At 40.9% G+C, this 13868-nt stretch overlaps 1 protein-coding gene across 3 annotated transcripts in view; it reads right to left on the bottom strand.

Annotated features, from left to right (window-relative positions):
• The window catches only part of gabbr1a (gamma-aminobutyric acid (GABA) B receptor, 1a), a 66106-nt gene that overhangs the window by 14288 nt on the left and 37950 nt on the right, over positions 1-13868 (bottom strand). For all 3 annotated transcript variants that reach the window (XR_011037109.1, XM_068324434.1, XM_068324433.1), the window contains exons 14-16: positions 12523-12586; positions 11620-11697; positions 744-894 (exon numbers count right to left, since the gene is read on the bottom strand). Coding sequence is in view for 2 of the 3 variants with exons in the window: in XM_068324434.1 (XP_068180535.1) it covers positions 744-894; positions 11620-11697; positions 12523-12586 (293 nt within the window). In the remaining variant the exon portion in view is untranslated. The remainder of the gene's footprint in view (positions 1-743; positions 895-11619; positions 11698-12522; positions 12587-13868) is intronic.

The raw sequence follows: 13868 nt of genomic DNA, 5'->3' as shown, positions 1-13868 counted from the left end.
ACTCGAGTGCAGCTGCAGCGAACGTTCATTTCAGCCGTGGCAGATGGAGGCTGTTAACAGACGGTCATTTCCATTCAATACTCACAGCCAATGCACCTCGTCATAAAAGTGACGTCTGTGGAACAAAGCCACGTCTTTAACCTCTAACCTTTTTTCAAAGCATTTTTTTAAGGCAATTTTCAATTTGTTCAGCTACTTTAAAAATAACCCTTTTAACCACGACCTTGCTGTTTAGAGGACGACTTTATTTGTGCGATTACCCGAGATAACGTTCATCGCTAAGGCCACTGCAAGGACAAACATAAAGCAAAAAACTCAAACCCATAATCCCTGTTTTGACACTATACATTAAGACTTAAAACACTTAAATTTTTCAGAAAAACATCCTATAGGAATGAATAATGGGGCTTCAACAACATTTTTAAAGCATTGCCCATTATTTTGAGGCTCAAATACTCGCATAGTCAATACTTGTTTTGAACAAGAGTAAAAATATTCCAATACTGTATGTCAAACCAAGATATTTTACTTTAAAGAACTTGAAACCATAAAATATTTAGAATTTTTTTTTTTTTTTTGCTTAATTCTTGATTAAAAATTAATCTTGCTTGTGAAATTACTCATCAATTAATTTCCTGTAACTCTGTTTAACTGACTAATCATTACAGTTCCGGTCTAACAACCTGCACATGCTAATTAACTGACGCGCACGTTAATTTATCATCCCGCGTTAGCAAACGCACCGGACGTTGCCGTTATAGATGTTGAAGGTTAAACACAGGATGCCGAGCAGGATGCCGAGGCCGGCGAAGACGGACACAGCTGCAAACAGCTTTTGGGACAAGAACCTGTACTCTTCGATCACCACCGTCCGATCGGCCGGAGGTCCAGCGCCTGAATGGAGAGAAGAAGAAGAAAAGAGGAGAGAGAACGGGATTACAACAGCGTCTTTCTGTACACAGAACACACACTATACAGATCTGGATCAGGATCTGGACCTGGATCCAACATCACAGCCACGCCCGGTTATTTTAATTCTGATTGGCTCAATATGTTCCAATACACTGTAAAAGCTTTTTTTTTTTCTTTAAAAAAACAAAACAAACCATTTTCATCATGATGAAGGAAAAACTGATCCAGAATCAGCATCAAATTTTATCCCAATTCAACACATCTTCAGAACAAACAAACAAACAAACAAGCAAACACAATACCAGCCAGGAGAAGCTGAATTTGCAGCAGGAGCTACACATTGAGTATCACGGACAAACAGGCAGCACCTTACACACGTTTAGAGCTGAACGCCTTCCTGCCTGCCACTGAGCGCATCCATGGAGAAGTTGGGGGTTAAGTGCGTTGCTCAAGGACAACTCCGCGGCGCTAATGAGGGAAAGTGCTGTTTTCCACTTCCCCACAGCCAGACTCATCCTGGCTGGTTGGGAGGCTGAGCGAACGACCCGCCCCTTGGTGAGCTTACCTCTCGAAAAACGTCTGAATGGATCTGACTTAGATGACTGCACGTTCTTCTCAGGGGTTGGAAAGTGTCAAATATAATGGATTAGCATCTAATTACCTGAGTGACTATTTCAGCAATTAGGCGAATCCTAGCTAACTGAGAAAAGTTTTCATAATGATCATTGAGCCTTGTGAGACTTTGGAATTCACACATCTGATCCGAGGCAATGACTCATAAGAGGCTCCTCTGTGCAATATCTGCTCACAGGCACTAAAGCCTGCAGCTGTACAACATACATCACTGCTTAACTGCAGAATTACAGCAGATATTCTGAGTACCATCTAGAGATGAGTTATCAATTTCTGCTTCACTGCTGCATTCAGTCTCTCTCTTCCTGATTTCATTTCTTTAAAACAGCCAGGAAATTGTTTAATAAAATGATATCAATAAGTTAAAATGTCATCAACAAACATGAATGTCCAGCTGAGCGTTTTTAAGCATCCAGATATTTAATGGGGGTCTAATGGGGGGGGGGGGGGTTAGGAAGCTGAAAGTGATTCAGGTTGTAAGAAAACATCATTAATGTAAACCTGTTCAAAGAAAAAAAAAATCTCTGTGAATGTTTGACGTGATTAAACCAACAAGAAGATAGAAATCAATAAAAGTAAAAAAAGGTGCTAATGGGCTTCTGATGTTCACACGGTCCGATGATGTCACAAACCTCCAACATCATAAAGTCGTGTCCGACCGTTTGTGTAACAATCCAACATTCACATACACACACCCCAAACACACACACATTCTTGTCACCACTATTCAGGTCAGCACAACAACATTACCATTGAGGGGCTGTCACAAAATGCAATCCCGGTTTTAAAAAGATTTCGCAGACACTCCCCCGCCTACACGACAATCGGCTTTCCATTCTTCCTTCTTTTCAAGGTGGTCATTTGGAACAACATTTTCTCATTTCACAACACTTTCAATGCAGGATTCAGACTTGTCAAAAGGTTGGAATTCAAAAGGTTGAAACGACGGCAGCCAACTCCTGCTGATTTATTATAAAAACTAAAAAGAATGAATAAAGGTCCCTGATTGCTGAAGTGCAGCAAATTAAATGAAAGGTAAAGAAACAAGAATTTTACATGCAATTATCTGGGGCTATTTTCACAAATATTGTGAAAATAATAATATCTTAGCCTCAAAAAAAAAATTCTAGCGGGGAGTCATTGTGTAAGAGAGGATTAGGAGACGCATGGCAGCAACTTTGAGTAAAGTTAAGTAAGTTTAACTTCATTAAAGGTCATCCTTTTTAAACACAGGTTACAAAATGCTTTGCATAAAATGAGACCTCAAATTGCAGCACAAGCAAAGCCCACCTCCACAGCAGAATCTAAAAGACATGCAAACACAGTGCATATATCTACATACAAACCACACACACACATTCATAAAAACAGCTGATCTAAATGGTGAGAGGAAGATTGTTGTAGAAGGTGCTGCAGAAGAGCAGCCTCCTTCGGTTTTAGTTCAGTCCTGACCTCCAGGCAGCTCTGAGAAGTAGATCCGTGGGGTCGGGGGTCAGTTGTTCAGGAATGTGGGCAAAATGATTGATCAACAAGAATCCAGCCACTTAGTTTTGGATGCTGAGATTGTGTCAGTGTAGCTCGACCAAAACAGGAAGGTAAGATGAGATCGGAAGCTGGATCACCCAGAGGGAACCCCGGTGGACACGGGAAAACATGCAAACTCCACACAGCACGGCCCCGGGTCTGTCCTCAGGTGGATTCACACCTAGAACCTTCTCGCTGTGAGGAAACAGTGCTAGCAGCTATGTTAGGCTGATATTAATGATGTGATTTTTGAAGCAAGAGATAGAAGCTGGGGTTGAGCCTATGATGGTTCATTTTAAATTCTGTTATTGGTTGTATAAAACACATAAAACACAAACTTGGTTATGATTCGGCATCTTATGTGCAGTGAAACTGATATGTTTAATAAAAAAAAGTTTAGTTTCTATTAAGACAAATACTACTTATAATGTTTGGAATGCTTACTCGCACAGCAGCAGACTGATATTAGACGTATTTATTTACAATCCTGGTGATTTTTGCAATTCATCTATTTGATTTTGACAAGCATAAAAGCATTTTAAGAGAACAATTTGATCCCAGTTGATGCAGTGTAAGCCGCGAGGCAAGCAGAGGAGAATATCACGCAGCATATATTCAATCTAGTTGCACACAAGTGTGAGAAACGATGGAATGTGTTGCTGTCTTAAGCGAGAAGTGGAAGGAAGGAGAATGTGAAAGCGTTGTAATTATCGGTGTGATAACTCAAGGTTGTGACAGACCAACGTCATCGGCGCCGCAGATATACTTTATATATCCAGGCTCCAAATTTGATCTTGCAGTCGTCATTATTGAACATTGGAAGAAAAAGCAAACTGCATGACCTAATGTGTAGTGTGTTTAATAATAACTCAACACTTTGACATTTTCTCCTCTGCATGACAATCTCTTAAAAGTCCTCCTCCTTCCTCTTGGTTTTTCACCTGAGGAGCTCCTCACGGTCTAAGAGGTAAACCTTTATCTTCACTTCTAGTCTTGACTTCAAGGAGAAATTCTTAGAAAGCCATAATTGTAAATTTTTTTCTTTTGAAATTTCATCACTAAAAAAAAAAAAAAAAAAAAAAAGTCGCCTTATTCCAGAAAGTTTTAGAATTACAAACCAAAGTTGCGTCTTTATTGTATTGCATAAGAATATGGCTGTAAATGAGCCTCAGGTGCCAGGATGATTTTATCATACAACACACACACACACACACACACACACACACATACGAGCATCCAACAGTCTCCATTAATTGGCTTTTAATACGGATGACACTAAAACACAGAGAGGTAAAATAAACAGTCACAAACTGCTGACAATGAATCACACACAAGTGTCATTTCACAAACTATAACACCGTGTAATGTCGAGGAGGCGTAAACAACCTTGGTGTTAATTAAGTTGGAGCTTTAGGGCTTTAAAAAAAAGTGTGTGTTTACACCAACAACCCAATTTTAAGGCTTGCAAGGCCTTCATATTGGGCTTTAAAACTCAAGAGTTCTTCGGCGAGGAAGGTTCAAACAGGGGCAGGTGGTGAGGGAGCCTCGAACCCAACAGCTTCTGACTGTCTGTCTCACTACATTTAAAAGCGTTGGCAGATTTGCGGGTGTGTTTACGCTGCAGACATCGCATATACTGTATATACTGTATACGTGACGGGCATGTCGACTTAACATTAGAGGATGCACGGGATGATTTATGTGAGCATACAGTTTGTTTTTTTATTTTGGAGTGTGTGTCTGCTTATGTGTGTGTGTGTGTGTGCGTGCGTGTGTGTGTGAGAGAGAGAGAGACAGGAATGCATATTGTGTGTAGCTGTCAGAGGGGAAGCAGAGCAGCAGCTTCAGCAGCAGGAGAAGCTGATGTGTCAGATGTCAAAAAGAAGTGTCAGAGTTGTCACACCCCAGAGGGTCTCGGGGTACAAAGACGCCCATCCTGCTCTGTTTAGATGCATGTCACACAACCCAGTGTGTATTCTGGAGTCATCTGACTGAGGGATGTCGATATGAGAGAAATTCTGCAGATGCGTATATATTTTTAAAGAATATGCACTGCACTGCAGTATTTTTTTATGGCTCATATAAAGAAACCATTCAAAATTGTACAAATATTAAACATTTTGTTTCAAAGCAACCCAAACCCTCCATTACCACCGCCCCCACCCAACCCGAGGATATATAGAGATGATAAATCGATAGAAGAAAAAAAGATTTGATGCCACTTCATCCTTGCACTGATGCTGCTATCGAAGAAATAATTATGTCCTACCGGAAGAGATATTTTTCTGACCTTTCCTGCATCCTATATGACATTTTTCATATGCAGCTACTTTGACTTGTGGCTCAGCCGGGCCAGTTTTCCAAAGGTGTCTACCAATTACTGATAATGATTTCCCATCCAATAAGAACCAGCCATGCAGGATCCAATACATAAGTGGTTATACAGCACAGATATAATCTTACAGTCCCCTGAATACAAACTGCTTTTTATGTGACATTCACAATAAAACAGTGGATCATTATCCAGCATTGGGGGGAGGTGTCCGTAACATGTCCTGTCGCATTGTTTGGATCAAATCTGGTTGAGGAGAAGTGTCGAATTTTAAATTCACACTCAGTTTGCTCTCAGATAAAAAGTAAAAAGAAAAAAAAAATGCTTTGGGAACCCCAAACCGGCATTTTTAACTTCATTCATGTTAGCTAATACTCTCGCGGCCGCTTTCCAGTCCAGTCATCATGTTAATGACAGAGCCTCTGACTTGTTTGTACATCTTGAAAGGAGGGAGTGGATGTCAAAGGGTCTCAGATGAACAACAGGATATAATGTGGATGTAATATCACTTGGACAGAGCCTCTCTGCTCTGGGAAACTTATCAAGTGTAATTACAGCAGGGAGAACAACAAACAAGCTGTGATCCCTGACGTGTGCTTACCAATTCAAAATAGATTTGTTTAATACATTTGTTTGTACTGCTGCCTCAGGGTGTTTATTCAGGACACGCACCCACTTAATTAAAATCTACCCAAATCTAAAAATCTCTTGGGTTCCGAATAAACGTCCCCGTTCGACTGTTTTTAAATGGTTTCGGCATCTAGAGAAACAGCAGCTGTCGGTGGACTGGACTTTGAGACTGTCCCCATAGCATTAAGTAAAACGCCCCATTGTATATTCCTTAAAATGAAAACACACTTGACGTTCACGCACCAGTGAGGACGTTCTCCGTCCTATCCTCAAGAATTTCAGAAAAACCCTTTGGTATCTAATGGAATAAGACAAATTGGAGGATAACTCTTGCCATCCTAAGGATCCTTGTCTGTGGAGAATAAGTGTAATTAAGGCTTGTGACAGAGAGTCTGGCAGATGCCCAGTTTCAAAAGCCCGGTTGTACATATTAAGTAGTAAAGGGGTCAGTTCGGAGACGTAGCATTTTAAAAATTCAGCTGTAGAGCCATCTGGCCGTGAAGCTTCTTCATTTGTCAGTCCCTTAATAGTACAAACAGTTTCCTCCCTGCTTATTTGGCAGTCTGTGTGTGTGTCTGTTAATTTAGGGGGTGTCTAATCCCTTAAAATTTTGTTTTCATATACAGGCTGCTGTATAGATCCACATAGAATGGACTTAACATGCCAATCAGTCCTAATGACTGAACTAAAACACAATAATTCTTAAACAAATTGATAATCGTTCATTTAAATCTCCTGCATTAACGGCCATTTAATTTTTATCTCATGCTGAAGAGTCAATTCTAAAATTCTGTTACAGAACATCAGAGGTGAAGTTCTCTTTTCAAGTCTGCTTCAACCACCTGAATTTTATCTTTTCAAAAGCACACAACCCCCAATCTGCGTTATGTTTAATGGAAATTATACTATTCATGAGGTGGTTGCAATAACCAAATCAAAGGGCTAAACAGCTCGAAGCAACAGATTGTTTCTCCACATTCAACACAAAATGCTGCTTTCATGGTCACTCTAGTTTTAGAATTATTCCACACCCTGAACACCATCTTTCGCAAGAGCACATATTTGTTAATAAAATGTTGTGAATGCACCGTGCCAGCCATCATCGTCTCTACTAGTTTGGCAGTAGAGAAGATTTTTCTTGTTGAGGCTAAATTTACATAACGGCTAACTGACCCACAAGAAAGACAAATCTCCTCCAGGAGCTCAGTGGGATGCGGTTCTATGTTCTACACCTAGGATGGATCAGCAGTACGTCTGGAGGAGGAAGGACGAAGCTGAAGTTGAAAAGATCACCCTACTTACAGCGAAGCATGGCGGCGGCTCTGTGATGCATCTGGGGTTGATTCACTTCATCAAACGCTGGAAAAGGATCAGGAAATCCTACAAGAAGATCTCGGCATCCTTGAGCAAGATGAAGCTTAGATGTTGCTGGAGATTCCAAAAGGACAACGATCCCCAAGGAAGCGTTTGTCTACATGGACCGAACTAAGATTCCTCAGGAATGCTGCCAGTATATTATAAGGTCTCTATTTATAAAGTACTAGGGGTGTCTGTCACAGGGGTGTTTTGATACTTTCCTTATTTATCTGTATAATTATTGTGGTTGAAAATATCCGTTGAATGTGTTTGATTATATAATGCAAGTAAAACTAATGTTGAATGAACCTGTATGTCCTTCATCTCATCTTCCATGAGAGCCATTCACATTGATAAAACTAATTAAATTAATGGGACCTGGACTCTGGATGGAAAAGAGAGAGTGAATGCATAGACTATCCATTTGAAAGTCTGAATTCATTAAAGTTTAACACCTGCACATTATGAGACGACATGCTTTTTAGCTGCTGGAGCAGTGGGTGACAGCTTTTGTTATACGTCTGATGGGGCTGACTGCAATTCTAAAAAGGATTCAACATCCTTCTGCAGCACAATCTCACTTTCAGTTCAAAGGTGTGGAACGTCTCACCCACCATAAAAATACATCACTGTCTGCAGCTGGCGAGAGAAAATATTTAAGACTTGTTAATACCCTCTGTGGCTCAATGGAATGACTGCAGTGCTTTTAAAAGCATTTCAAAACCTGCAGACAGCCTATAGCTCCATATGTTATTTAATTTATGTTATCCACATTATTCATCTCATAAAAAAAAAACCTTTGCTCATAAGGCTGTTTGCTCACCTGTGCTGTTCACAGAACATCCACACAAACTACGAGAGTCTTGACAGCAAACACAACCCGTGTCCATGTGTTGAATGGTAACACAAATGTGCAGTGACCCAGATTTGTCATATATATGTGTATAACTATGACACATGCCATGTGTTGCCAGAGTTTTATCAAAAACAAGTAAAACAGGGCAGACGTGTAGTTGAACTGACTGGAGAAAACCTCATTAAAATCCCACTGACAGATCAGTCTTCCTCAGCACTGTTGCATGCGGCTGGCTGCACGTTTAAATACGAAGGGTCGTTTGGGGAAAAACAATCTTGTTGAATTCAGGGTTGTAAAGGTACCAGGTTTTAATGAGGAGAATTTAAAAAGATGTGAAAAGAATTGTTCTCACAATTTAAACCTTGGTTTTCTCAATCCTGTATCATTGCCTTAAATGAATAGGACTTTAAATCCTTGCTCCAATTTCCTTTCAGCTCATTAAAAATGTTGACTATTCCGTTTTATGGCGTCTTAATAATTTATCATGCTTACTAGCAAATACATGAAGGTGCTAACATCAGCTGCTTCCCATCTCAGTGCGCAGGCTCCGCCTCCGATATGTTTTCATTGGTCAGAATTCTCATGACTCATATTTATGTGATAAGGAGCATCACGTTGTACATGATTCATAGCAATCTTCTTATAAGGATACCTGCTAAATGTTAAAAAGAATTCAAGTAGCTTTTAGCTAAATTCATGTTATTTGCATTAGTTAATATTTTAATTATTCACTCATTTGCAGGGGGAGAGAATCCAAAAGTCATCCCCTCCCTACCCTGCAGGATCGGTCATACATCTACATCATTTTTAGCATGAAATACTGACTCCTTGTATGTTACGATGTGTAATTTGAAGCCTTTTTTACTAATTTATAAACATGTTTTTTGTTATTTGCACTGAGACGCTGTTTTATTATTATACGATGCATAAAAGAGAATTCTATAGATGGTATATGTGTACTTAATGCGGTGTGCATGCATGTGTGTGTGTCAACTCTGTCCTTCATCAAGGAATCAGGACAGGGTGTTGCCATGGAGACCCAGCTCTATACCAGTTGCCACAGCGATTAGAAGAAGAGCTGAGCAGAAGTGGTTGTTAGAGGGACCGTGAAGAGAGTGAGAAAGTGAGGCTGGGAGGCGCCTGGTGGTAAACACACAGGAAAACAAGAGCAGGGGTTAAACTGAGAAGCCATTTGTGAGCTCCGCCCTGTCAACACGGAGCGAATCAAACTTGCCCCCCCCTTGGTCAAGAAAAAAACTTCCCAGCACTGATTCATCTCATGAGGGCAGGAAATTACTCATTTCCCCACAACAAGTCGATGTCAAATGGAATTGTCTTTTTTTTTTTAATTGTTAAAAAAAAAAAAAAATTAAATAAGTTGAGCAAAACAAAAAGGATGAAAACAATACTCACCTCTGACAAGTTGGTGATTGAGTCAGTTTCAGCCTGGCGGCTTTTATCTGGGGTAACAAGGAGCCTGTCGTGTTGCAACAAGCAGACAACAGAGCTGGAAGTCACCCCCGCCCCCAACCCACCCCCTCTTCCTTGAAGGACATGTTGTCTCCGTGTACACAGGTCACCCGCCAAACACGCCCCTGATGCTGACCTGGAATCACTAAACCCTGTGATTTCAGTTAAGCCTTGGCTTCAGATCATTGCCTTAAAAAGCCTAAAAAAAAATAAAAAATGCAGCTCTCTACGGGCAACTGAGGCGCATAAGATTGATTCGTGGTGCACTCTGTCCAGGCACATGTATGTCACCTCCCCAGGGAGGGGCAGGCCGGTAAACAACCACCAAATTGGTGTTGGTGTCTGAGGTAAAGCAGCAGTAATAGGTTTTCGCAGCAAACTGGAATATCGACAGCAGGAGTTGGGGGAGTCTGTTTTGGTTTGTGTGATGTGAGCTTGTGAAGTAAAAGTAAAGACAGAGGTCGACGGTGAGCCTCCAGGAGTGAAGGGAGAGGCATGAGGTGAAGACGCAGCGTGAGGGGAAAGAGACAGAAAGGAGTTCTTAAAGCAGTCTTCCAGCCTTTGGAAGCTATTGTATCCGTCATGTTGATTTACCCGCATGGTCAGCGGTAGGAGCCCCCGCCGCCGCCGCCGTGGATGCCACACACACACACACACACACACGAGTCAGGGAGATAATTAAGATTCTTTCAAATTCTTACCATTTGATTGCTGCAATTTGTTTCAGCAACACACCCTCTCCGAGTCAGAGTTAATAAACAGACGAAATCTTGACAGAGAGATACTTCGACGAACATTGTCAGAGGATATCATTATCTCAAGTGTGCGCTGCAATTAAGCTTCCATAAATCAGCTTGTAAATATAATTAAAAGACAAAACCACTGAGAATCATCACACAAGTCTTAATATGATCAGAGAAAGCTGTCTGTTCAGCCACGCGTGCAGCACAAAAGAACAGCTAACAGCTAAAGTCGACTTTCAGTGGTGCAGATTTGCCAAAAACGTATACAAATCTATGCCAGCAGAAGAAAGCACACAGAGTTCTGCCAACGCCTTTGAGATCCAACCTGGACAATCAGAAAACAGATGCCAAGCTTTTTTAAAAGATCCTCTAAATTCGAACCACACACCCTAAGGTGAGCACCAGTAACACAGTTACATCAAGAGCACAGCTCACATTAAGGTCATGTCACCATGGTGACCATCAAGAATCATCCGTGTCAAGGTATTTTTATTTTAACTGTCATGATGTTGGAAAAATATGTTTTAAATCTCGCCTTATTTTGCAAGGTTCAAGAAAATGACACAGACTCTGCGTCGTTACCCAGATGCACCTCTTCCTTGGCTGGGAGATCAACCTCTACACAGAATTACATCCACATTTATACGGGGTTTTTTTTTTTTTGAGACATCTTACAGAATATCAAACAAACAAACAAACACAAAGGAGTTTGCCACATAAATTCCTCCTTGCTTGCAGAGGTGGAAGCGGTTTTGGACTTTGCCTGAAGCTGACTCACCGGAGGAGTCACAGATTTTGTCTGAGGGTGGACCCCACAGTGAAAACTCCAGGGTTAGCCAGTCAGAGCTGGATGCTGCCGCACTTAATTATCCTGCATCTGCTACAAAAAACATCCCGATACATGCTTGGACAGTTGAGTGTGTGAGGGACTAATTGTGGGAAAGTGTCAGCATCCAAATAACTATCTTCACCCAAGCTAGCAGTTGGAGAAACTCCACAATGATTCTATGTAATTAAGACTATAAAAACCATAGAAGAAGCCACATTAAGGAGGTCTTATGTCACTGCAGAAATATGTAACCCTGTTGACTCGCAGCTTCACAGACAGAACACAAGCACAGACAAAGCAAGCCGAGCAAAGAGCGTCATGAACTCCATCTTACCTATCCAGACGTCATTTCCAAACCAAGACAGGTTCTTCTGAGAGCTGTCATAGTAACCGATCTTCTTGTAACTGCCTCCTGTTTGATTGGGGAGAAAAAGAAAGAAAAAAAAAATACAAAGAGAGAATGAAATAAAAGCAAAAATGTCAGAGAGAATGAAACTATTTTCCATCATTCCTGTGCTTTCACATTAATGGGATGTCTGGGTACGGAAATACATATGCAATGAATAGATAAAAGAAATGATGGAATAAAAGGTGCACAAAGAAGGACAAACAAAGAAGTACCAAGGGGAGAAGAAGGAGAGAAGGAAGAAGAAGAAGAAAAAAAAAGGGAGCTTATGTGGCGGTCTTGACCAGGAATACTGATGAGGTCCCAAAGTGATTCAGGGATGTGAGTCAGGTCGTCTCATTGTGGATGTCAAATTACCTCGACACCACAACAGGAAATATGAGACAGAATGTGAGGGGAAGGGGGCAGGATTATAAATTCTCATCCTTCAGGACGCCAAAGAGAACAGAGGTAGAAAATAATCCTCAACCTTATCCTGTTCGGGAAAACTCATTAAGTCACTGGTGACAAATAGGATGCCATTTCCAGAAACGGCTTAAAACGAAGGCTTGTGCCCAATTAGAGCAAAGCCTAGAGTCAACACATTCCTGCACCAAGCCCATGTGCATGTACAATTAGAGGACATTGAGACCAATCTCAGTGATGGCCTCTACAACTCCCCCCTCAAAAAAAAAAAAAAAAAAGCCACTCCTCTGGAATGAGATGAAAGGAACAATAAATAAATAATGAATACTGTCAGCTGTGATTTTTCTGATGAATGAGTGAAATATATTGTTCAGACCAGATTCAGCAATGCAACATCTGTGGGAGGACAGTGTGGGAGTGATTTACCTTGCAGTTGCTCGATAAGAGTCATTGCCATCCTGGATCCCTGGGCGTCAAACACCACTTGGCCCTGAGACACAAGGAGAAAGGTTGTTTTTATTATTCTTTTTCTTTTTCTTTTTTTTTTACTCCAAATGATTAAATCCTTCCTTGAAGGAAGAGGGCAACATTTTGATGAATATATTAATTTTTCTTCCTTGCCAAGGGCTGGATGAGTAGACTGATAGCGCTATCCGGTTAGCTTATCTTACCACACAGGCTGGAATAAGGGGAGGGGGGAGGTGAGACTGTCTACTACTAACCAAGGCATTAAGATTTTAAATTCGCAAAATTCTAGTGACAAAGGTGTGGAAAGCATCAAAAATCTTTCAATCGGGCCAGAAATACAAGCAGTCAAACAGTCCAACCTGACTTTGGGTCTAATACCAGAACTGTTCAACAAATCCTGCATTCCTTGGGGTTTTATTTCCAGATAAAGATGTGTATGACCTGGATAAACTGTGAGCTTATCTGACTTTATAACTGGCCCCATATTACTGCGTTAATACATCGTATTCAAGGATGGATTTTTACACCTTTACATTACAACAACACAAAGGGATTGGCGTTGTTGAGATAGCTGGTGCTAAAATCCACTTCTGTTTAAATGGAGATGCAACAAAGACCTTAAAGCAGCAGAAGATTAATCATTTTATTGCGTTATTTTAGTGTCAAAAATCGCTTCTCCCCTTACACGTGATCTGTCACGGCAGACGCCATTTGTTGCATTCAGGCTTATTTACGCTCGGTATATACACATAAATAATGTAGATAAAGTCGGCTTCAAATGCTTTATCCATCAATTTCTGCACACTTCCATGCATCCTTGACGTTGGCATTGAAACATCCGTTAGAGTCAACAGTTTTGAGCAGCAGCAAAAACGACGCGAGGAGGTGGCCACAGGGGAGGCTGTGATAATGCCATAAATTTTGTATTATACTGACGCGTTCCTAATGTTTTTCACAGCCCACTGACATAAGCGCCATTCATCATCATTACCCTGTGTATGAATATGTGTCAGAGCTGTTTGTATTACATTTTTACCATCTCAGGTCCTTACGTCCGTCTACGGGGGCTGTTTCTACTCCCCACATATTCTGTTTGATTTGTTTGTGGAATGCGGTGCATCGATAAGGAACGACCTAATGTAAGCAGTTAGCATGTGTATCCTGCAGAAGTGGAGCCACGGGCTAAAATTACTAACACAGCAGTAACAGATGGTGCTCACATACTGTACACACACACACACACACACACACACACACACACATGCACATACTAATATACAGTAATGTTCTGGTATATCAAAGGC

Source organism: Antennarius striatus, chromosome 9, assembly GCF_040054535.1.
Source record: "Antennarius striatus isolate MH-2024 chromosome 9, ASM4005453v1, whole genome shotgun sequence".
NCBI classification, from domain to species: Eukaryota; Metazoa; Chordata; class Actinopteri; order Lophiiformes; family Antennariidae; genus Antennarius; species Antennarius striatus.
This window is presented reverse-complemented; position numbering and strand designations above follow the sequence as displayed.